At 44.6% G+C, this 26,094-nt stretch overlaps 1 protein-coding gene across 2 annotated transcripts in view; it reads left to right on the plus strand.

Moving 5' to 3' along the window:
• Positions 1 to 25,448, plus strand: part of ADAM17 (ADAM metallopeptidase domain 17) — a 111,213-nt gene extending 85,765 nt beyond the window's left edge. Inside the window, exons 13-21 of one of the 2 annotated variants that reach the window (XM_040348622.1) lie at positions 25 to 224; positions 3,153 to 3,256; positions 7,605 to 7,619; positions 9,329 to 9,463; positions 9,597 to 9,727; positions 12,844 to 12,922; positions 16,122 to 16,210; positions 18,761 to 18,817; positions 24,768 to 25,448. In XM_040348622.1, the coding sequence (XP_040204556.1) occupies positions 25 to 224; positions 3,153 to 3,256; positions 7,605 to 7,619; positions 9,329 to 9,463; positions 9,597 to 9,727; positions 12,844 to 12,922; positions 16,122 to 16,210; positions 18,761 to 18,817; positions 24,768 to 25,112 (1,155 nt within the window). In that variant the 3' untranslated portion in view covers positions 25,113 to 25,448. The remainder of the gene's footprint in view (positions 1 to 24; positions 225 to 3,152; positions 3,257 to 7,604; positions 7,620 to 9,328; positions 9,464 to 9,596; positions 9,728 to 12,843; positions 12,923 to 16,121; positions 16,211 to 18,760; positions 18,818 to 24,767) is intronic. The other variant, XM_040348623.1, reaches the window with a different exon arrangement.
• The last annotated feature ends 646 nt before the right edge of the window (positions 25,449 to 26,094 follow it).

Here is a 26,094-nt window from a genome sequence, read left to right on the forward strand (position 1 = left end):
TAAACTCATGTTTCCCTCTCTCAGATGTTCTCTAGCTGCAGCAGAGAATCCATCCTGCGCACACTGATGAGCAAGGCATCCATCTGCTTTAAGGAACGCAACAACAAAGTGTGTGGAAACTCGAGAGTGGATGAGGGGGAGGACTGTGACCCAGGCCTGCTACGTCAGCACAACGATCTCTGTTGTACCTCCGACTGCAAATTCAGGGAGAACGCAATATGCAGGTCAGTGTAGTGACAAGGAAAAATGAGATGTCAGCACTATTAGGAATGGGCGTCTGGTTGTGACCATTTAAAGCACTCTCTCCTTGGCAGCCTTGAGCTGTGCATTTTGTCCAATCAATAAAAATCATGATACTGCTGGTAATGCTCTATTCACAATTTTTTGCTTGATAAAGGAATCCTTGTAGCAGCTCCTCACTAAATCCTATAGAAAAAATGAATCAAATTTGCTAGCAAATGATGTGGAAAATACCATGCACTTTGATGTTGAAACAGTACATACCTTGGTACGCACGACCATCGGTTAAAAATCCACGCATGCTCGGACTAAATAAGGGGACGGTAGCGCTCGTTCTTGTAAAACTCGCGTTCGTTTCGGAGATCGCACATTCATCACGCTGTAACAGACAGAATAGCGCGAATCGTCTTTTACTAACACAAAATCAGCTAAAGCAGCCCCAAGGGTGGCGCCATTGGATTTGAACTTCCCCTTTATAGTGCCGTTGTACATGGTTTACGTGTCCGCGTTCTGACACGATCGGTTCATTAACCAATGGTGTGTGGGCGCGACGGACCATCAGTCCGCTTCAGACCTTCGGACCGTTGTCCTCGGATGGACTGATCGTGTGTACGAGGCTTTAAAGTTTATAGTCGCATTAGCTCAAGCGAGGTCCACCGCTTTAGAACTTCCCCAGACATGCCTCTTAGCGTGGCTATAGTTCAGTCTTGATGTGATGTCTGATACAAGACCAAGACAGGGATCTGACTGTTCAGCACTGCCCTAGAGGGTGACAATGAGTATTTCTAGGCATTAAAATTTGTCATTGCTTCCATATTCTTGCCTTTTAAAATCTGCATTTTTTCCTCTTGAATTTTAATAAAGGAAAATAAGTACTCAGTCCTATGCTGTTTCTTGTCATTGGATGATTTACAGAGAACATTAGTTGTAGGTCTGTTATGCAGTATAGTATAATTCCCTCTACCGCTTGTGCTAAGGGAGACATCTGTCCATCTAGGCATAGCTGAAAAGCATGGCCGATGATGTTTAATGCAAAATTGGTTTTCTTTTCGGCCGGGTTCACATATGTGCGACTGTGGGTTTGTTCCTGGGGTCCGGTGCGTGTCTGTTCACCGGTTCAGATGTGATTAAGGCCTGCATTTTTGGCTGAATTTGCACCCGAACCGGACCCAAACACGCACCAGACCCTTTTTCAATCCGGACCACGGCCGTCCTGGACGTGTGTGAACCGGCTCCTATAAGAGCCAGTCACACTTGCCTGTCATGCGAATGTGAACCCGGCCTTAGGTGGATGAGATCTTTATCTAGCCATATGCTTCCCCTGGCATATGCATATAATTAAATGCAGGATTTGACTTGTAGATGGACTTGGCACAGCTTGCAGATTAGAAGCCTTTCCACTACTCTTGAGAAAATCTACATGAAAACATTAAGGGGCTGATCCTTAACCATGAAAGGACCTTGGACATTTAAACTCCCTTCAGTCAGTTCCTTCTGGGCGCATTACTGTGGGTGTAAATGTTGGCATTACTTTGAGAGCCAATGTCCTAGTCTGTTAGTGAACTGACAGTAGATCTTTCTGTACTGATTACTGTAATTAAACTGTCAAGGTTATCTACATTTGATTATCCCAGCATGCCCGTTTTCATCAGATCTCATCTGATCGCCATACGTCTGTCTTGAGTGGACACATATCCGCTGACATCCACCTGCCCATAGGAGTCAATGGATGACCCGCTCACATCCACTTGAAATCCACTTTAATTAAAAAATAAGACAACAGTAAAGTTATCCCCATTTTTTTTAATATTATGAAAGATAATGTTACGCCAAGTAAATTCATACCCAACATGTCACGCTTCAAAATTGCGTCCGCTCGTGGAATGCCGACAAACTTTTACCCTTTAAAATCTTCATAGGCGACGTTTAAAAAATTCTATTGGTTGCATGTTTTGAGTTACAGAGGATGTCTAGGGCTAGAATTATTGCTCTCGCTCTACCAATCGCGGCGATACCTCACATGTGTGGTTTGAACACCGTTTACATATGCGGGCGCTGCTCACGTATGTGTTCGCTCCTGCGCGCAAGCTCGTCGGGACGGGGTGCGTTTTCTGGCTCCTAACTTTTTTAGCTGGCTCCTAGATTCCAAGCAAATTTGTCAAACCCTGATCTATAGTAACACTAGTTTTGAAACTGGATAGAAGGTGTTAAAAAAAAAAAAACATTTTGCCTGTAACGTATATTGAATATTAAATTAAATGGGAACCCACAAAAATCAATGATTGCGCCATCTTGGTATCAGATATAGAAGAATTATAGGCCAATATCTGAACATTTTAATTGCTCTGTATCTTAGCTGGTTAAAATGGAATGGTGTTTGGCTTAATGTAATTGTTTTCTAGAATATGACAGTGTGTATTTCAGCACTGGTTAGAGTAATTATTCTTGGAGTTCTGCCTTAAAGGAAGTCTGTATTGGGAGGAGTATTAAAGTTGCCATTGCTAGAAATGCCAGTTGCCCCGCTGTCATGCCCAACTAGGGTCTCCGATGCTTACAGTAGTTACTGCCCAGACCATCAATACATTTCAGAAGTTCTGGCTTCATATCTCCTCCAAGTCAGTGACACCAAGGACTAAACCCAGAGACAGCCAGATGGGTAGCATTTTCAGAAATTGGTAAGCACTGAGAGCTTGCATATTTCTTCTAGCACATGTTTCTTTTAACCAGGAACGAGATGGCAGCAGTGAGCTTTTTTTTTTATGATCTGTTGAAAGATGAGATCAGATTTGCTGTTGTGTTTTACATTCGCCTTAGGGACACTAAATGAACCACATTTTTTTAGCTAGCAGTGTTATGGAACTTCAGTGTCTTTCTGATTGTCTTTATATAAATATTTATTTTACATATTTCAGTGATCGCAACAGTCCATGCTGTAAAAATTGCCAGTTTGAAACTGCTCAGAAGAAATGCCAGGAAGCCATTAATGCTACTTGTAAAGGAGAGTCCTTCTGCACAGGTAAATGGTCACATAATGTAGCCTCAGAAGAGCAGATGATGGCCATGGGGGGGGGGGGGGGGGTCTGTTGGCATAAGGGGCAGTGTACTGTCAAACTGCAAAATGTTTCACACAAGCAGCACTAGCATTTGTATGATATAATGTACATGCTGCTCCACGATCTCTGGTTTATTCCTATGAAAGCAATCGTTCTAATTCTTTGACAGTTACTGCTCTCTGCAGAACAGACAGATAGATGGACCTATAATAATTTTACTAAGGATCCCTGTCCTATAGATTTACATGCCTGGTTTTCTGCCTATAGGAAATATATAAGGACCCTGTGATGTGTTTTTTTAAATAAGCTAGCTATTGACATTACAGAACTGCAGGCATAACCCAGCCTTTGAATAAGCTTTCATCCCTCCCCCAACTAGTTGTTCTATGTATTAGTGCATAAGCACATATTGATTGATTGAGTATGTTTATGGTAACTTCTTAAGCTACAGTCATAGTTGGTGAGTAGTGTTTTAAGCCTGCAGTTCCATAATCAGATGTAACCCTAAGATAAAACCTAATGTTTTTGTTCCTAGTGGAAGTGGAAAAGAAAACTGCCACCATCTTATCAGAGGGGAAACCTAGACTTCTATCCTGATTGTTTCCATAGAAGGCAGTCAGCTGGTGGGTGTCTGCAGGTCTCCATAGACATGGGATATCCTCAGCTGATCCAGCTGAAAATGACTGTCATCTCCTCACCAAGTGTACCATGTAGTTGCTGCTAATGCTGACTTTAAAGGCACAAGATCCAGGGGTGTCATTCTCATCCTTGCGTCACTAAATTTAAAATTAATGACCTGAAAACGAAATCTCAACTTGCATACTTTCTCTGAGTTTGTGCCTCACTAAATAGTAAAGCATTGATGAGGCCTAAAAGCCTGAACCATTAAAATGTGTCATTGACAAATTCCATGCTTCTGCCATGGCAGGTTATCATTCATTAAATAGGGGTAAGTTGCTAATCTTATCTCAGCACTTACTTGTTCTCTCCAAAAAAAAAGATGATCACAAACTGTAATTTCTGATAACATAACAGGACTCAGGCCGTCTCCTTATGACTACTGGGTTATGCTGCCACCTTCAGTTGAATGGACACTGGCCAAAAAAAGGCTGCGATTGTTGCAGCTGGTGTTTGCCAAGCTGTCGAGTTTGGGCAAAGGCTATGATTTGTTCCAGAGAATATGATTCAGGGTATTCTGCCATTTGGGAATACCTGTAGGATTTTCAGAGGGCTTTGAATTTCTCAGTTGGAGGACTCCGTATAGCAGCTTTCAAGGTTGGGCACCATGTCAGTTGATATAAGGAGGATCTTGTGGCTCAAGTGCTGGGCAGTAAAACTTCCCTGGATGAAGCAATTTGAGAGGCTGCCTTTTGAGGGTGAGCCTTTGTTTAAGCCAGTGTTTCTCAATTCCAGTCTTCAGGCCCCCCCAACAGGTCAGGTTTTCAGGATTTCCATTATTTTGCACAGGTGATTTGATCAGTTTCACTGCCTTAGTAATCACCACAGCCTTTTCATCTGAGGGAAATCTTGAAAACCTGACCTGTTGGGGGGGGCCTGAGGACTGGAATTGAGAAACACTGGTTTAAGCTGTCCTTTGATGCGTTCCTTCAGAAAGAGATTGTGGGTAAAAGCATACTCTTAGGCCCCATACACACTATTACATTTTCTGCAGATTTTTGTCTTCAGATTTACCAAAACCATGGAGTGCAAGGGCCTGCCTGATTGCATACAAATTAAAACTCTTAAAGTGGTTGTAAAGCTTTGTGTTTTTTCACCTTAATGCATTAAGGTGAAAAAACACCTTGTACTCTCCGGCCCCCCTGTGCCCCCGTTTTACTTACTTGAGCCCTGAACTTCCATGGGTTCGTTCCTGCATCACTATCCAAATGGTTCTTTTGGCTGTTCATTGGTTAAACTGATTTGCAGCGCAGCCATTGGCTCCCGCTGCTGTCAATCAAATCAATGACGGAGCGTGCCTGGTGCTGTGCCGAGTCATACACTTGGCGGTGATGGCCGCCGAGTGTATCACAAGGGAGCGCGTCCGCAAGGTAAACCCTCCGGGAGAACACTTCCCAGAGGGGGTTAGCTCTTGCAGGGAGGAGACACGAGAGCCGCCGTGGGACCCCAGAAGAGGACGATCAGGCCACTCTGTGCAAAACTAACTGCACAGTGGAGGTAAGTATGACATTTTTGTTTTGTTTTTTTTAAACTGAACCCATACAACTCCTTTAAGGTTTGACCTCATTTTATATGGTTTTGGTAAATCTGAAGACAAAAATCTGCAGAAAATCTAATGGTGTGTATGGAGTCTTGCAACTGAGGAAGGCAAAAAGAGGTCACAAACCATTGTAGCCTTGTGACACCAATAAGCATTTCCTTCATAAGCAATAGGCCTCTATCTCCAAGCAGAAGCTTTCCACCAAATTATGTTAAAAGAACTGGAAACCCCAATTCCTCCAGGTCAGGAGACACGTTTTCTTCCCGTTAAAGGGACGCCCCCACTCCTGCGGCGGGGGGCACATCTATTGGACTCGCGGCAGTCTGAACTCACGAAGTTGCAGACAAATGGGTCAGCAGCCTGATGTCCGGCAGTTGCATACTGAAGTATCACTGCTTTCCCCTTCTAAGCTTTGTTCTCAAAGGTCCCTTTTTGGAGCCTCAATCGAGAACAGTTTTCGTTGCAGGTCTGGAAAGACTGCTGTTTTGAGGAGGCAACATGCCCATGTCGAATGCAAGCGGTCTCTCGGCTTCTGTTCCAACTTGTTTACAGTTCCCAAGTCAAATGGAGACTTTTGGCCTATTCTGTACCTCCAAGGATCTCAACAAATTTCAGTGGGCACAGAATTTCGGAATAGAGTCTACGCGATTGGTGATTTTGCTTTGTCATCAGGTGGACTTCCTGGTGGCAGTGGATATCAGTGATGCCTACCTGCACATCTCCATTTTTTCATCTCATCATCTGTTTCTGTAGTTTGCAGTAGAGGACCACAGCTACCAGTTTTTGCCATTGCTGTTCGAGCTTTCTATAGTTCCCAGAGTATTTACTAAGGTGTTGGCTCCTGGTTTCTGGGATTGTTGAGGACCCAGGGTATCCCCATAATTAGATATTTGGATGATGTGCTTCTCCGGAGTCCTTGAGGTCTCTGAAGAGTCCCTTGATTTGTGTCTGCAGGAGGTTACTGGGAAAGATAGTAGCTGCCTTTGATGCGGTTCTGTATGCCCAGTTTAACTACAGAAAATTACAACTCAATATCCTGTCGGCGTGGGACAAACCTCAGCAGTCTTTGAATGTACCCGACTCCCAAGATCAGATCGGCTCTGGAATGGTTCCATGCAGATGCTGGATGACAGAAATTCTTTCCTTCCAATGATTTGGAAGCTTTTGACAACAGATGCCAGCTTGAGATCTGGGGAGGTGTTCTGGAGAACCTCCCCTGTCTGTTCGGCCTGTCGGTTCAAGGAACATAGTGGTTGAAGCAACAGAGGAATTTCTTCAATGTCCTGGAACTTCGGGCAGTTTGATTCGCTCTTCCGCATTGGTCTGCCTGTCTGCATGGTTTGCCCATCAGGGTGCAGTCTGACAATTCCACAATCGTGACATACATCAATCAAGGAGGGACAAGAAGTTATGCCGCTCAAGAGGAAGTCTACTTGGTCTTGCCTTGGGCAGAACCTCATATTTCTGCTCTCTCTGTAGTAAAAATTCCTGGTGTGGAAAACCGCTAAATCCAGGGATATGACCCTTCATCCTGAGCTGTTTGAAGCAATTTGTTTGTGGTTGGGAGTTGTGGTATGTGGATCTCTTGGTGTCTAGACTTAACAACAAGCTGGACAGGTTTATATCCCAGACCAGGGAACCTCAAGTGTTTGTGGTGGATGCAGGGCCAGTGCAAGGATTTTTGTCTACTCTAGTGAAGGTGACCTTTGCAAAATTTCAGTAAAAAAATAAATAAAGTTTAATTTCTGGGCACGTAAATGCAATTAATTACCTTTTTTGGTCAAATTTAAAAGATGAGGTTGTGCCAAGTAATTGGATACCCATGTCAAACTTTAAAATTGCGTGCGCCTGCAGCCCTTTAAAAGCCCCTACAGGTCATCAGTGTAGAGTTATGCAGGAACACTGGTGCTAAAATTACTGTTCTCACTCTGACGTGTGCGCTGATGTATAACAAGTGTAGGACAATCGCTGTTTTCGTACGTAGATGTCCAACGCGCGCATTTAAAAAAATAAATTGTATGTGTAGACTGTAAAAATATTTTACATTTATTTTTTTGTTTCCTTATATGCTTAAAATATGTTTGGACCCGCAGCAGTGTCCTTTTCAGGTATTACTCATTTGAAGTTACTGTTTATCTTTAACCACTTCCATACAGGGCATTTTCACCCCCTTCCTGCCCAAACCAATTTTTAGTTTTCAGCGCTGTCGCTCTTTGAGTGACAATTACGCGGCCATGCAACACTGTACCCAAATGAAATCTATATGTTTTTTCCCCCCCACAAATAGAGATTTTGTTTGGTGGTATTTGATCACCTCTGCGTTTTTTTTTTTTTTTTTTTTACGCTATAAACAAAAGAAGAGCGACAATTTTGAAAAAAACACATTATTTTTTACTTTTTGATTTTTTTAAATATTGTTTTCCTCAGTTTAGGGTGATACAAAATAGGGGATAGTTTTATGGCATTTTTTTTTTTTTTTTTTTTTAGTAATGGCAGCGATCTGCGATTTTTATTGTGACCGTGACATTGCAGCGGACATATCAGACACTTTTGACACGTTTTTGGTACCATTCACATTTATACAGCAATTTAATGCTATAAACCTGCACTGATTATTGTATAAATGTGACTGGCAGGGAAGGGGTTAACACTAGGGGCGCAGAAGGGGTTAATATGTTCCCTAAAGTGTGTTCTAACTGTAGGGGGGAGGGGACTCGCAAGGGGAGGAGACCGATGTGTGTTCCTCTGTACTGGGAACACACATTGGTCTCCTCACCTCTGACAGGACATGGATCTGTTTGTTTACACACACAGCTCCATGGTCCTGCCGTGATTGCGGGCAATCGTGGGTGCCCGGCGGACATTGCAGATGCCGGGCACACGCACGGAGTCTCGAGCAATGCGGCGAGGGTGCGCGCGCGCCCCCTAGCCGCCCGGGAAGCCAAGGACGTCATATGACGTCCACCTGGAGGGAGGGAAGGTTCACGTCTACGTCATTTTACAATGACTCATTAGGGAAAGGGTTAAAGTAATTTTCTGACACCATGACAAAATTAATTGCACAAATGATTATAGGAAAAGGGAAAGGTGTGTTGGTGGCAGAATATCAGAATTCCCTGCATTAAAACTGTACACCTAAAGCCCAAAAAAGCTTCATATACAGTAAAACTTCGGATTGCAAGCATAATTTGTTCTAGAAGCATGCTTGTAATCCAAAGCACTTGTATATCAAAGCAAATTTTTCCATAAGAATTAATGGAAACTCAAATGATTCGTTCCACAACCGTTTATTCGTAAGTCCTTTCAGTTTATAGTCCATATAAAAAAATAACAATGTGATAATTTGTGTAACCATAAAATGTCCATCCACAAAGGAATTGGAAGCAAAATCCAGCAGGAACTACAGAGTATAAAAGGGAAGAGAGGAGTCTCTAAGTGTAGCAATTTGTTGCTAAATGTTGTACCTTCATTAAATGTAACCATATTGCTACACTTAGAGGCGCCTCTCATCTCTTTTATACTTGGTTGTGACATGACGCTACTTGTATATTAAGACATTGGTTGTATATGACAAATTTAGCTTGTCTTGCAAAATGCTCTCAAACCAAGTTACTCTCATAAGAAGGTTTTACTGTATTTCAGTATGTATTTCCCACTTAACCCATGTACAAACTCTACATAGAACCAGTGATTTCACATGGCACCCATTGAGGAAATTATTAATTGGCAATGTGTTCAAATTTGTGTGAAATATAAATCGTACAGGTTTCCTTTTAGTAGTGCGCGCCTCACAGTCCACTCTGTACTTTCCTCGTAGGTAACAGCAGTGAGTGCCCCGCACCTGGCAGTGCAGCCGATGACACGGAGTGCGTGGATTCTGGGAAATGTTTTGGCGGAGAGTGCCGGCCTTTCTGCGAGATTGAAAAGAATCTCAAGTCATGTGCCTGCAATGGTAAGAGAGTGATGGGGAAATGCTGAGAAAGCCAGGATGTAAAATCCAGCTAAGTTTTCATGATGGCAATATAAGTATATGGGGCTTTTTTCATGTTGTGGTTGTTTGTAAGTAATCAGGTCTGTGTTTTCAGAAACGGAACAATCCTGTAAAGTGTGCTGCCGGGACCACAATGGAATCTGCAGTCCGTACATGAGCGATAAGAAGCAGTACCTTTTCCTGCGTAAAGGAAAGCCGTGCACTGTGGGCTTCTGTGACGGGAATGTAAGCTACCACTAATTCCTACATTTGTCAGTATGAGAACTGCCAAGGTTTCCACTGCCCACACAAAGGGAAAGATGGTCTTTTGTGGCTTCCAGTAATATCTATATAGGCCTTATGATTGGACAGCGATAGTGAATGCATTCAGGCCCACTGCCTGTGTTGTCTCATCAGAACCCCAGCTTTTGTATAAACATTTGTTTGCACCAGATTGACGACACATGCAACAATGTATGCAATCTGAAACATATCTAAATCCTAAGGCCCCTTTCACACTTGTACGACTTGAACAACGACTTGGGACTGCAAATTCGCATGACAAGTTGTTCCCCATGATTTTCAATGACAGCCATTTATATTAGTACAACTTCAAGGTAGTCCCTGCACTACTTTAATGCGAGTTACACAGACATTCCCTGAAATTGCGGCACAATTGCGTGATTTTGAAGTTGCGGTAGTGTGAAAGGGGCCTAAGCCAAATACATTTTATATAATGTAGCATATTAGTCCTCAGATTTTTTTTTAAGATTTTTTTTCCCCCCCTGGTGATTCTGCTAGTAACATAGTAACAGACTTATCCCAGCAAGATGACATTTATTTACTGTACAACAGAAATAAGACATGGCTGTGGAATCCAACCCCTCTCCTATTCTACATAATATAGAGAGGCTTGGTTTTGTAGTCTGGCAAGATCAACGGGTGTTTTTTTTTGTTTTTTTTTAACTTCTCAAACGGATCTAAAAAAAAAAAACTTTCATGGTATATTTAACTGCCCCCTGGCATTTGTGTCAGTTGATGATAAAATAGCCCCAGCATTGGTGTCTGTGAACACAATAATAGTCCCCAGCATTGGTGTCTGTGAACGCAATAATAGTCCCCAGCATTGGTGTCTGTGAACGCAATAATAGTCCCCAGCATTGGTGTCTGTGAACACAATAATAGTCCCCAGCATTGGTGTCTGTGAACGCAATAATAGTCCCCAGCATTGGTGTCTGTGAACACAATAATAGTCCCCAGCATTGGTGTCTGTGAACACAATAATAACCCCAGCATTGGTGTCTGTGAACATAATAATAGTCCCCAGCATTGGTGTCTGTGAACATAATAATAGTCCCCAGCATTGGTGTCTGTGAACATAATAATAGTCCCCAGCATTGGTGTCTGTGAACGCAATAATAGTCCCCAGCATTGGTGTCTGTGAACACAATAATAACCCCCAGCATTGGTGTCTGTGAACATAATAATAGTCCCCAGCATTGGTGTCTGTGAACACAATAATAGTCCCCAGCATTGGTGTCTGAACACAGTAATAGTCCCCAGCATTGGTGTCAGTGAACACAATAATAGTCCCCAGAATTGGTGTCTGAACACAATAATATTCCCCAGCATTGGTGTCTGAACACAATAATAGTCCCCAGCATTGGTGTCTGTGAACACAATAATAGTCCCCAGCATTGGTGTCAGTGAACACAATAATAGTCCCCAGAATTGGTGTCTGAACACAATAATATTCCCCAGCATTGGTGTCTGTGAACACAATAATAGTCCCCAGAATTGGTGTCTGAACACAATAATAGTCCCCAGCATTGGTGTCAGTGAACACAATAATAGTCCCCAGAATTGGTGTCTGAACACAATAATAGTCCCCAGCATTGGTGTCTGTGAACACAATAATAGTCCCCAGCATTGGTGTCAGTGAACACAATAATAGTCCCCAGAATTGGTGTCTGAACACAATAATAGTCCCCAGCATTGGTGTCTGTGAACACAATAATAGTCCCCAGCATTGGTGTCTGTGAACACAATAATAGTCCCCAGCATTGGTGTCTGAACACAATAATAGTCCCCAGCATTGGTGTCTGTGAACACAATAATAGTCCCCAGCATTGGTGTCTGAACACAATAATAGTCCCCAGCATTGGTGTCTGTGAACGCAATAATAACCCCAGCATTGCTGTCAGTGGATGCAATATTTAACTATTAATTTTGGTGGTCATTGGCAGTGAAATGTAACCCTTCTTTCCCATTGGTGGTCAGTGATATTTAACCCCACACCCCGCAGTGGGACTTGAACTGTGGGCGGCGGTAACTCCGCCCATAACTCAACCGACAGTAAGTCTTTCAGTGCTGGCGCTGGAACATAGCGTTTTAATGCTCAGCACCCCACTGGCACTCAGATTTTCTACATGATGCCCAACAGCCCACAAGCCACATGATGGGCACCAGGGCTCTAAAGCATTGTCGCTTTGTTCTTATTTCATGTCATTTATATCCCAAACTATATCTGATTGTTCTTTGAACCTGCTCACATTAAGGCCTTCTATGACTACCTAAAGGCACAGAGTACAAGCATAGGCGTGCGCACAGGGTGTGCCAGGTGTGCCCAGGCACACCCTAATAACCCTGTGCAGAACAGATTCCCCCTACCGCCCTGGCTTTGCCTCCTCCCCCCCACAGCACTCCCGGCTCCCCTCCTCTCTCACCAGTTGTTGCTGTGGATATTTTAGGATGAGTGGGGGAAGGGGCCAGTAAATATGCCATTTACCGGCCCCTTCCCTTTCTGAATGAACATTGTGAGTGATCGGTAAGGTGTGTTTGAGCTTTGAAAGAAAAGAGGGGGGGGGGGTGAATTGCAAATGTATGCTTGTGCCACATCCAGCCGTGTTTGAGCTTTGAGGTGCACACCCTAATGCCAAAGGCTGCGCACACCTATGAGTACAAACAAGCTCATGATCAAAACACTCTCTTAAAAAGAATCGGATGTGTTTTGCCAATGGCATGTGTCTAAAGTCAGTTGGTGGAAGAACCTGATTTGAAGCTGGACTGATTTCAGGAACCAGGTAGACAAAGCTGGCACCTCTCTTCTGCCAATTCTGTGCCTTGTTAGTGGAAGTTCATATCACTAGGCTATAAGATTGGACCTGCCATGTCTAAATAGGGACAATACTAATAGCTTTTCCTCTGTCATGAGATGCCATGTGATTTAAAAGATGTGTTAATATATTCTTAGTATATTCATCAGTATGCAATGTGGCTTGTTGTGTTATGTGTAGGCAGATTGTACACCTTCATCCATAACTATAAGTAACTAATCTCTCTTCTGTGCTTCTCTCATACAGGGAAAGTGTGAGAAACAGGTCCAGGATGTGATCGAGAGGATCTGGGATTTTATTGACAAGCTTAGTATCAACATGTTGGGTAAGTCTTTATACTTTTTTTTTTATGTGAAAAGCAAACCTGGGAAACAGAACATGTGTATATACACTACTCCAGTGTGATACAGATTTTAGTGAACAAAGATGGAACACTGGCAAACAAATGACTGTAGGCCAGCTCAAGATAATGCTCCTACGTCCGCCCCTCCTCCCCACCTCGTCCAATCATAGAACACTTTACATTCGTTCAGAGAATGCAAAACATTCTCTGAATGAATAGCACCTGTGCTGAGCCGCCAACTTGCTGCGTTCAGAATGCAGCAGGCCAGCAGCTCAACACAGGACCTGGAAGTAAGAGAATATCACTGGAGTAGCGGTGTCTTTTTCAGTGATTTCCAGCTTCCGGGGACATCGGCCAGATACAGTTAATACATAGTTACCAATCCAACTACCGGTATCTATAAAATATCCATACCCCTGCCTTACATCGCCCCTCCTAAAATTTCTGTGTCAACACCAACTTCTAGGCCAAGACGCCATTGTTCTGGTCCCAGTGGCAGACTGGTTTCAAGGATTTTACTACAATATTATCATTCCCAAAGCCAAAGGAGGTTTGTGTCCCATCTATGATCTCAAAGCTTTCCATAAAAAATATATCCCAAGAAGCACTGGGACTTTAACATTTATTTGCTCGCAAAAATTAGAGCAAACTCATTCAGCAAGTTTACTGGCTGTGGTATGGCTGCTCACATAAAGCAAGGTTCTCCTTTAAAGGGTACCTGTATGCCAATCGGAGCATAAAAAATATAACTGGAGTGCCAAACTCAAAGATGCAACCAGTGTTAATTTTGACTGCAAATTTCAATTCAGTTTTAGTCTTAGGACTAAAATGGCATTTTAGTTTTAGTCCCATTTTAGTCTTCTGCAATTGTTTTAGTTGTATTTAGTCTACTAAATCTCCAGTACATTTTAGTCAACTAAAATCATTTTAGTCCACTAAAACGAATTTTAGCCATCTAAAATCTAATGGGTGTAGGTAAATTGTAATGCAATATTTAAGCATTTCTCGACCATTTCCAAACTCATCATATACTGCTGGAGTGAAAAATCTAATATGTTGTTGTTTATGGTATTGAGGTATGAACATGCACTACAGACCAGTGTTAATTTTGACGTCAAATTTCAATTTAGTTTTAGTCTTAGTCCTTGGACTAAAATGGCATTTTAGTTTTAATCCCATTTTAGTCTTTAGACTAAAATGCCATTTTAATTTTAGTCGTATTTTAGTCATCATAATTGTTTTAGTCGTATTTTAGTCTACTTAAATGGTTTTAAGGTAGTTGACTAAAATGATTTAGTCAGTTTTAGTCAATGAAATTAACTCTGGATGCAACAACACCTTTTTTTTTTACCAGGGACCAGAGGTGTATTAAGGTTTTGTGCTGCCCTAGGCCTGACTAAACTTGTGCACCCCCTAATTTAAATATGACCCACCCCTTCCTGTCAAGGCCACACCCCTTGCATTTTAAGATCCACCCTGAAATTCTCAAGTGGGGACACTAGTTCTGATGGTCTGGGGGCAGGGGGGCAATTGATTCCCTTGATTTGCATAGATTTCCTCTCACTTCCTGTTTGGCTATGGGTCAGGAAGTGAAGGGAAATCTCTACAATCCCCCACAGTTGCAGAATGCCAACCGCCCACATACTGGAAGCAGTGCGGCCGATTTATGGGGGCACTAAACTAATTTGCCCAACAGTGTAGCGCAAGCCGGCGGGGACGCTGTTAGTGCTGCCCCCCTGCAAAGTGCTGCCCTAGGCCTGGGCCTTGTTGGCCTAGGCCAGGATACAGCATTGCCAGGGAGCCTGGTTGGCTTCTGAGAAAATCAAGGAAGTGTACCTGCATCTTCACATCTTTCCAGCGCATCAACGCTTTCTTTATTTTGCTGTTGGACCTCTACATCACCACTTCATAGCTCTGTCCTTCAACCTCTCGTCAGTACCTTGTTTGTTCACCAAGGTGAGGGCCCCAGTATTGGCCCTTTTGCACTTTCAGGGCATCCCCATTGTTGGAACTCCTGTTGAGGGACCAGTCACAGAAGGCTCTGTCGGACAATGTGGCTTTGACTGTTCAGAGGTTCGGGTGGATCCTGAACCTTCAGAAATCTTCTCTGGAACCGATGCCTGGTTTGGAATATCTGGGTCTAGCCCTGGATACAACTCAAGCCACGGAGAGGTGCTGAATATGAATTTTTTACACACGGTACCTTCGTCCCATCAAAATTTGAAATATGTATTTGGGAGGAGGCTGGGGTTTGGACTTTGATGGTACCATATATCAACTGATTACCAGTCAAAATTAGAAAAGTATAAAAAAAGGTTTTATTACACAAAACATATACACAATTTACATATTCATAGAATAAACTTCTTTAGTCATAACAACTACAGTATAAAGTGCCTAAAAAACATTCTGTCATTATAGCTGGAATGTCAATAGTTTATATTGAGAAGAGCTCTTCTCAATATGTAAATTATGTATATGTTTTTTGTAATAAAACCTTCTTTATACTTTTCTAATTTAGACTGGTAATCAGTTGATATATGGTACCATCAAAGTCCAAACCCCAGCCTTCTCCCAAATACAAAACAAACAATTGCTTGGGGCCCAAGCTGGCCTGGGGCCCCCAACTTCCCCTTCCCAGGCTGTAGCATGGCCGAGCTCCTCTTCCTTCCTTCATTCTGGAGTCCTGTCAGTGTGGCCGGGTACCACGCATGGCACAGGAGATTGTTTGTTTGTTTCCTGTTCCCGGCCGGACTGACAGGAGGTGCACACGGAGTGCTCACTTCCTTTCAGTCTGGCCGGGAACAGGAAACTGAATCTCCTGTACCGCACGGTACCCGGCCCTGGCACTATCTGATAGGGGACAGGGGACCCATAATGATAGAACACCGGACTAAGAGGAGGAAGAGGAGCTCGGCCACACTACAGCGACAGCCTACAGGGAAAAAGAAGAGAATAGAAAAACATAGGGACTAGGGAGGGGGGTGAGTAAGAACATGGGAGTAAAAAATTTGTGTAGAGCCAACGTAGGCTTTGCGTGCGGGGGGGGGGGTGCTTGGGGCCCCCAAATTCCTTCAAACGGCCCTGCTTATAGTAAAACAAATAACTACATCTACCAATAACTGAAGTATACTTTTTTGAATGGATTATTTTATCTGATTAGAGGTTTGTGTGTTTTTAGGCAAGTTCCTGGCTGATAACATTGTGGGGTCTGTCATCGTGTTCTCTTTGCTCTTCTGGATCCCTCTCAGTATACTGGTCCACTGTGTGGTGAGTACACGTTTCATGCTGAACATTGTGACGTCCCTACTAATCAATACGAAAGGAGCGTAGATAGGACAATAACCCCCAGTAACTGAACACCCCATTAGATTACATCCATGTGATATTTCTTTGTTCTGATGTAGAGCTCAGAGTTTTGCACACAGGGACCAAGCTGGTAAAGACAGCTATCGATCCAGACTAATGATCAGTAATTGTGGGACCGGCTCCCGATCATATGTCCACTGTATAAGACAATCACAGTGATCACATAATTGCCGATCTTTCCCGCCCCCGGGTGTTCAGAAGTTTTTAAAGGTAAACTGCAGCTTGAGGGAAGGGGTTAAAGTAAAACAAAAATGTTAATATATTGAAGCTCACCAGTCCTTAGATGTAGTGGCTGCATTTGTTTTCCTTTTCTGGCCAAGAACGTTTTCCGCAAGTACAAAAATACCTCTTAAATATAAAACGAATGCAGCCACCCCATCTAAGGAATGGTAATCTGCAGTATATAAAATTTTTGTTTTTGTGTCTGGATCGAGAGCTGTTTTTGGGTTTCGATACACTAGACCAGTGGTCTTCAAACTATGGCCCTCTAGTTGTTCAGGAACTACAATTCCCATCATTACCTAGTCATGTCTGGGAATGTCAGAATTTTACAATGCCTCATGGGATGTGTAGTTCTGCAACTGCTGGATGACCGCAGTATGAAGATCCCTGCACTAGACCATGGGTGCTCAACCTGTGGCCCTCCAGCTGTTGCTGAACTACAAGTCCCATCATGCCTTTGGGAGTCATGCTTGTAACAGTCAGCCTTACAATGCCTCCATGGGACTTATAGTTTTGCATTAGCTCAAGGGCCAAAGGTTGAGCACCCATACACTAAACAAAGGTGGGACCCCATCCCAACGTGTGATCTTCTTGGCTGAACTAGCATGTTTATCTGATGTGCAGAAATCCCTGATGAGAGACCTAGGCGATCAATATTAACCACTAAAGGACCGCCTCATGTAAATATACATCAGCAGAAATGCACGGACAGGCACATGCACGTACCTGTACGTCCTCTGCTTGACGTGGGTCGGTAAGCCTCGGGGAGCGATCCGGGACGACGGCGCGGCTATTTGTTTATAGCCGCTCCGTCGCGATCGCTCCCCGGAGCTGAAGAACGGGGAGAGCCGTATGTAAACACGGCTTCCCCGTGCTTCACTGTGGCAGCGTATCGATCGAGTGATCCCTTATATAAGGGTGACTCGATCGATGACGTCAGTCCTACAGCCACACCCCCCTACAGTTGTAAACACACACAAAGTGAACCCTAAATGTTACAGCGCCCCCTGTGTTTAACTCCCAAACTGCAACTGTCATTTTCACAATAAAGAATGCAATTTAAATGCATTTTTTGCTGTGAAAATGACAATGGTCCCAAAAATGTGTAAAAATTGTCCGAAGTGTCCGCCATAATGTCGCAGTCACGAAAAAAATCGCTGATCGCCGCCATTAGTAGTTAAAAAAAAAAAATGCAATAAAACTATCCCCTATTTTGTAAACGCTATAAATTTTGCTCAAACCAACCGATAAACGATTATTGCGATTTTTTTTTTTACCAAAAATAGGTAGAAGAATACGTATCGGCCTAAACTGAGGGAAAAAAAATGTATATATGTTTTTGGGGGATATTTGTTATAGCAAAAAGTAAAGAATATTGAATTTTTTTCAAAATTGTCGCTCTGTTTTTGTTTATAGCGCAAAAAATAAAAACCGCAGAGGTGATCAAATACCACCAAAAGAAAGCTCTATTTGTGGGGAAAAAAGGACGCCAATTTTGTTTGGGAGCCACGTCACACGACCGTGCAATTGTCTGTTAAAGCGACGCAGTCCCGAACTGTAAAAACCCCTTGGGTCTTTAGGCAGCATATTGGTCCGGGGCTTAAGTGGTTAACAATATTTTTTTTTTAAAGCCAGCAGCTACAAATCCTGCAGCTGCTGACTTTTAAAATATGGACACTTACCTGTCCAGCGCGCACGCGATGTCAGCAGCCGAGGGACGACTAATCGCTCGTCCCTGAGCTGCACCCGCTGCCATCCTCGGTAAGGGAATCGGGAAGTGAAGCGTTGCGGCCTCACTGCCCGGTTCCCTACTGCACATGCGCGAGTAGCGCGGGGCGCCGTCGATGGTCCCCGCTCTCTCCTGGGAACAGTGCGTTTCCCAGAAGACAGCGGGGGGGGGGGGAATGGTGTGGGTAGGGGTGGGGCTGCCGCACAAGAGTATTCCCGGAAGTGGGTGCAAATACCTGTCTTAGACGGGTATCTGCACCCCCCTCCCCCCTGAAAGGTGCCAAATGTGACACCGGAGGGGGGGGGGGTTCCCAAAAAGCAGCAGTTCCATTTTTGGGTGGAGCTCCGCTTTAAGGAACATTTCTTGCCATCCCATTTCCAGGCACACAGACTGATAGACTCCACTCCACACAGTTTCTGTATAGGCAGCTTTTAGAAGTGTATATTAGTTACCTAGTATATGATGAATATAAGTAATTCTTTTTTCCCATGTTTTACCAGGATAAGAAAATGGACAAGCAGTATGAGGAAAATGCCAAATCCTTATTTTTGCCAAGTGTAAGTATTTATGTCTGCCAATGTGGTAGAAGATTGGAGATCTCAATAAGAGTGACTGCATGCCCAGACTATTAGCTAGATTCAGAGAGACTTAGGCTGGCGTATCAGTAGATACGCCAGCCTAAGTCTGAATTTTCGTCGGCGCTAATTTAAGCGTATTCTGGTAACCAGATACGCTTAAATTAGGCTCAGATACGAGCGGCGTAAGTGTCTTACACCCTCGTATCCTAAAGTGTAATTTTTAGGCTGACCGCTAGGTGGCGCTTCCATTGCGGTCGGCGTAGAATATGTAGATCACTAGATGCGCCTATTCACGAACGTACGCCCGGCCGACGCAGTACAGATACGCCGTTTACGCAACTCATTATCAGGCCTAAAGTTATTCCATCAAATAGCTGGAATAGTAATGTTAAGTATGGCCGCCGTTCCCGCGTCGAAATTTGAAAATTTTACGTCGTTTGCGCAAGTCGTCCGTGAATAGGGTTTTTACCTCATTTACGTCCACGTCGAAATCAATAGGACCGTGCGGCGTACTTTGCCGCAATGCACACTAGGATATGTACACGGACGGCGCATGCGCCGTTCGTAAAATACGTCAATCACGTCAGGTCAAGCCCCATTAACATAAAACACGCCCCCTCAGCCGAATTTGAATTAGCCGCCCTTACGCCCGCCCGATTTACGCCACGCCGCCGTAACTTGGCAGGCAAGTACTTTGTGAATCATGTACTTGCCTCGCTAACTTACGGCGGCGTAGTGTAAATGCCATACGCTACGCCGCCGCAACTATGCGCTCGCCATCCTGAATCTAGCTATATATGCGTTAGTAAGGCATAGGGTAGTCCTATACTTCATCTATACCTACAAGAGAATCGCCCATAAACTTTACAGCAAACCTTCATGCTGGACTTCTTAATACCCACTCCCCCCAAACCAAGCTACATTATGAATAATGGCATTCATGCTTGTACAACGATTGGTTTGTTTTTACAATGACAAACCGTATGTTGATTTTTTGAAGAGTATTGGAAAATATCACCGCTCCTCACACCAGTCCTCTGATCATATCCTAAATCTTTATATTATCCTTGAATTCTATTAAATGGTATTTAACACAAAACCAGAAATGTAATATATTGCAGTTTACCAATCTCTAGATGTGGTGGCAGCATTAGTTTTCTTTTCCTAGGCTCTCTGCTTTTACTTGGTGATCCGGCCATAAGCACGCCACCTGTTTTGGTGTGCCTCCACTCTAGATGAACAAGTGGGGCACCTATGGACAGCAGCATTGTTGCTCTCGGAGGAGGGGAATGTTAGATGAACTAGCAGATTTAGATACACAAACAAATTTGTCTTGCATACAAACGGCACACAATTGTCGGCCAACAAACACGAAACTACGTGTTTTTTCAGCTCTTTAGTGCCACCATTTGGTCAACTTCTGCTAATGTCTTATGGTAGGTAAACTTCTGAGAATGCGTGTTTGTACTGTGGAGTTTTGTCCGATTGGACTTCTGTACACACGATCGGCTAATCCAACAACACACATTTGTTGTTGTAAAATTCTAAAGCATGCTATCCAACATTTTGTTGGTGGAAAATCCGACAACAATTGTCCGATGGAGCGTACAAACGATCGGATTTTCCGACAACATCCTGTCATCACAAAATTCCTGTCGGAAAATCCGATCGTGTGTATGAGGCTTAAGACTGCAGAGCTAAGGAGTATTGCTTACCTTAGAGCTAGTGTCTACAAAACGTACCTTGCCTCCAATGGTCCAGAGTCCCTCGCCTGCAGGAGATGGGTCACGTGCTTTAAGGGACACTGCCAGAGTCAGGGGTAAGGCTGGCCATACAGCTTCAATTTCCTTGTACTATTTTCCTTTAGATTTACCAAAAACCATATAATATGAGGTCACAACTAAACCACTTTCAATTGTATCCAGTTAGTCAGGCCCTTGCACTACATAGTTTTGGTAAATCTAAAGGAAAATTGGACATGTATGGTCACCCTGAGACCCGGTTTACACTGGGGCGACTCGTCAGGCGACGCAGCCCCCTGACAAGTCGCGTCCCATTCTAGTGAATAGAACCGTTCTAATAGGAGCGACGCAAGTCGCTCCGACTTAGAAAAAGGTTCTTGGGCGACCTGCATTGACTTCTATACATTAGTCATTTTGCAAGTCGCCTTAGATGTCGTCTTCATGTCGCCTGTCCGAGTCGCCCCCGAAGTCGTGCCGCCCCTGTGTGAACCGGCTCTTACCCCTGACTCCAGCAGTGTCCCTTAAAGCATGTGACCCATCCCCTGCAGGTGAGGGACTCTGGACCACTGAAGGCAAGGTACATTTTGTAGACGCTAGTTCTGTTTTTTTTTTTTATATAATCTTTATTTTCAAAAAAGTTTTTGCATAGGAAAAACAAGCATACAGTTGTAATGTCGGCCAACATGGCTCAGCAATTAGAATACAGGCAAAGTAACAGTCCCCTGGCATGTCAATAGGGATCCTGTCCCGGGCTGTCAAGCGAAGCATATGTGGCAAAAAAAAAAAATGTCTCCGGGGCGTGCCTGCGCCTGGAGGCGCGGCCTGGGGAATAGTGAACAGCATATGTAGGACATGTTCTGAGCTATAACCATAGTGGATCTACCCACCCGCACCACCTAAGCCCACCCCGGAAAGGAGGTAAGTCCCTCCATCTGTCAGGATAATCAAAAACAGGCCTCTGCGCCTCGGACCCTCATGCCATGGGGGAACTAAGGAAGGGAAAAACAAAAAAAAAAGGGGGACTCATACAGTAAGGGAGGGGAAAGGGGGAAAGGGGAGGGGGTAACTTCCGGTACATGTGCATCAACATCAAAAAGGCATTAAATAAACTATAGAGTTTCCATTATGGCTCTAACAGCCCACTGCAGCATCATCAGGGTCCCCAGCGGCACTCCCCCCTCCTGCCCTGGGCCCCCTTCCAGAGGGGGACACCCCCTGGGGGGGCCCAGGCACAGGCAGCTCCTCAGGTCCTACATAGTGTATCCAAGTCGCCCATATGGAGTAGAATTTATCGTATTTGTCTTTGCACTGCGCCATCCACTTCTCCGCCTCCATAATTTTGTTCACCATACACACCCACTCCGAGCGGGTCGGTACTGTGGGCGTCTTCCAATGTATCGGAATCAGCCGTCTGGCCGCATTGAGCAAATGGGGCAGTGCAGATTTGCAATATTGGCTGACCGGGACCGTAGGGAAGTGAAGCAGGGACTCCAAGGGAGAGTCCGGAAGCGCCACATCCAAGATCAATTTGACCTGGGCATGTACATCCTGCCAGAAGGGGCACAGTTTGGGGCACTCCCACCAAATGTGCAGGAAGGTGCCCCTCTGGCCGCACTCCCGCCAACATGCATCCGAAAGGGAGGGGTATATCTGAGCAAGTCTAGTTGGGACCCTATACCATCTGGTGAGGACCTTGTAGCTATTTTCTTGCATCCCTGTATCAACCGTGCTCGAGTGCGTTAGTCTGTATAGGTGGTCCAGCTGCGGCTTAGTGAAGTTGTGTTGCAGGTCTCTTTCCCACTCCCTTATGAACCTGGGCTTCCCATCCTCCCGTAGGGAGTATATCAGGGCATATAGCACAGAGATGGCATGGGGGACAGCTTCCCGGGCCATACAGAGGCGCTCGAAGGGGGACGCCTGTGTTGGTGACCTGACCCTCTGGGGTAGAGTTGTGAGAAAATGGCTGAGTTGCCGGTAACGCCACTCATCCATTAGGAAGGGACCATATTGCTCCCTCAGCGTGGCCAGGGGCAGCAGCCCCCGGTCCTGGACAAATCTCCCGCATCTGGACTCCCCATCCTCCGCCCACGTCCGAAAAAAGGATGGGTGTTCCCCGGGAGTGAACCAAGGGAAGCCCCCCAGGGGTGCCAGCGGGGAAGTCGGCAAAGCAAGCCTCCCCGTCTTATTTAAGGCATCCCAGATCGCTAGAGCGTGGACGGCAAAAGGGGACACCAGCCCCGACAGGCCCCTATGTTCTCCAGGCACCCACGGGGCGTGGGACAGATTACGCCCCGCCAGGAACTTGTCCAAGGGCACCCACACCTTGTGCTGGACCCCATGGTACCAGTCCAAAATGCGTTGAAGGGCTATCGATTCATAGTACCTCTTCACCACAGGGACCCCCAACCCGCCTGCAGATTTAGGGCGTTGCAGAATGCGAAGGGCCAACCGGGGGCACTTCCCACTCCAGATATATTGGATGAACAGGCTGTTGAGGCTTGAGAAGAAGGCCCTGGGCAGCGCGATCGGGACCATCTGTAGGAGAAACAAAATTCTGGGGAGCACATTCATTTTCAGCACACTGACCCGGCCCATCCATGAGAAGGCCGCCTTATCCCACCTCTTTAGGTCCACCCTGATGGCTGAGAGCAGCGGGGCGTAATTACACTCATACAACTGAGTGCAGCTCATTGGTAGTTGAACTCCCAGATACTTCAGGGACGACTGGCACCACGTGAATGAGAAGGAGGCCTGCAGCTGTGCACGTAAATCCGGGGGAATGGTCAGAGATAGGATCTCAGACTTGGCATAGTTTATCCTAAAATTAGATAAGAGGTTAAACTCTGCCAGCTCCGCCATGATGTTGGGCAGGGACAGCAGAGGTTCAGACACGTAGAACAGCACGTCGTCCGCATAAGCGGACAACTTATGCGCTAGTTCTGTTTTAAGCTCTAAACCCCTATTACAAAATAAAGTATAGTCATTCTTTCAGAAATATAATCTTTCAATCGTAAGTGAAATTGTGTGCTGAGCCACCCATGAGATTTGTATCTGTTCCCATCTTAGGGATGGGCTCAGGCGTGTTCGCAGCTCCACATGTCCGATCCCTCCAGGAAGCTTACACTGTGCAGCGCTTATCATAGACAGTGAGACGTTTCCCGATCTGTGCAGCCACAGATCAGGAAATGTCTCACTGCCTGTGATTAGCGCTGCGCAGTGTAAGCTTCCTGGCAGGATCAGGCATGTGGAGCTGCGAACACGCCTGAGCCCATCCTTATTCCCATCCAGGGCAGCCATCAGGAATTATTGGGCCCCTTACACAGCTTCAGGCATGGGCCCCCTGGAGCAGAGAACACCGGGGGGTTGTCATCCGGGGCCCTGGGGATCTCCGGGCCCCCCGTACCCCTAAAAAAAAAAAATTGGCCCTTTAATAAAAAATTAAAATAAAAATATATTAGAATTTTTATATATATATATAAAAAAAAAGGGGGGGTTTGCCATCCGGGGCCTTCGGGCCCCTGGGGACCTCCGGACCTCAAAAAAAAAATTTGTCCCTTTAATAAAAAAAAAAATATATTAAAACATTTTATTTATTTTTTTAATAAAAAATAAATATTTTTTTTTAAAGGGGGTTGCCATCTGGGGCCCTGGGGACCTCCGGGCCCCTTACAGGTGTACTGCCTGTACCCCCCTGATGGCGGCCCTGTTCCCATCTATGAAGTCCTGAGTGTTTCCACTCTTCTATGTTGCATCATTGATTTCATGTGGAGTAAATTAGAGACAGACTTGGGTTCCCCTAAAAAAGCCACAGACAGTGTGTAGAACTGAGATCATACCCATGGAGCTTCTGCAACAGCCCATGATGCTGGCATCTCAGCCAGTAAACACAGTCTGCTCATCCTTGGCCTGCTGTTGTCAGTCTATAGGCAAGCCATTTCACTGATGGCAATGCCTTAAGAAACTTGGGGGGGGGGGGAGCATTGCATTGCCTTCCTAGATAAGAGGTAAGAGACTCACTGTGGACAACACTGAAACTTATCTGGAGCTTTTTCTTCCCCAATGTAAAAAACCTTTTCTGTATAATGTATAAAACAACAAATCCCCAAGCAGCACGCATCGTACAGCTTTTCAGTCTTTGAATACGAATCTCCAGAGAGATGGTTGACACAATGTTTTATTCCTGACAGAATGTGGAAATGCTCAGCAGTCTGGATTCTGCTCCTGTACGAATTGTTAAGCCTTTCCCTTCTGCCCAGGCCGCTAGCCGATTCCAGTCCCTACAGCAAACACCAGCTGTGCCAACCTCTGCCTCTGCCAAAGGTGACCATCAAAGAATGGATACCATCCAGGAGGACCCAAGTACAGACTCTCATCTCGATGACCAGTTCGATGACGATCCCTTTCCTACCAGTGGATCTCCTGCAAAGTCCTTTGAAGACCTCACTGACCACCCCGTCACCAGAAGTGAAAAGGCTTCATCTTTCAAACTGCAGCGTCAGGGGCGTGTGGACAGCAAGGAGACAGCATGCTGATATGTCATAGTGCACTGAAACATTGACAATCATTTCATGATTAATTGTAGACAATCTGTATTACCAGGAGCCACAACTTATGACAATCTAGTCCATAAAACTGCACTGATTCCTGATATTTTCAGATATTGTATATACTTCATGTTTTTGAAAATAAGTGTTTTGTATGCTTTAACCATTAACTTAAAGGGAAGTCGATATAAGATGTTATACAATTCTATTTATGTTTAAACAGCCAAAGGTAGGAGATTTTATTTTGGGGCCATTGGGAGTTATAAAAAGGTCTATATTTATAAGGTTTTATTTCTAGAATAAAGACCTCTATGATATGGTTAACCAGCCCTCTCTGTCGTCACAGGGGCCACATGTTCTGTTTAGGCAGAAATCAAAATTTAACAGTGTATTGCCAACGTTGCACCTTTTGTGCCTTCCGCCAAAGCATATTCTCAATCTATAAAGCGTCAGTCAAATTTTCCTAGTACTTTCAACGTTATTTCCTGTCCCAAAGACCTTACAAATTGTTGGTTGCTAGGGGACCAGTGCCCTCACCACCCCTGTGTTCTCACCCAAGGGTAGGAAACCGTGGCTAGGAATCTTGGGAATACAGTGAGGGAAAAGGTATTTGATCCCCTGCTCATTTTGTACATTTGCCCAGTGACAAAGAAATGATCAGTCTATAATTTTAATGGTAGGTTTATTTTAACAGTGAGAGACCGAATAACAACAAAAATATCCAGAAAAACGCATTTCAAAATAGTTATGAATTGATTTGCATTTTAATGAGTGAAAGTATTTGAACCCTTCACAAAACATGACTTGGTACTTGGTGGTAAAACTCTTGTTGGCAATCAGAGGTCAGATGTTTCTTGTAATTGGCCACTTCTCACACCTCATTGCAGATCCTCTCCTGGTCTTCGGACCTTAATGCGCTTCTCTTTGAGCCACTCCTTTGTTGCCTTGGCCGTGTGTTTTGGGTTATTGT

Source organism: Rana temporaria, chromosome 4, assembly GCF_905171775.1.
Source record: "Rana temporaria chromosome 4, aRanTem1.1, whole genome shotgun sequence".
Taxonomy (NCBI): Eukaryota; Metazoa; Chordata; class Amphibia; order Anura; family Ranidae; genus Rana; species Rana temporaria.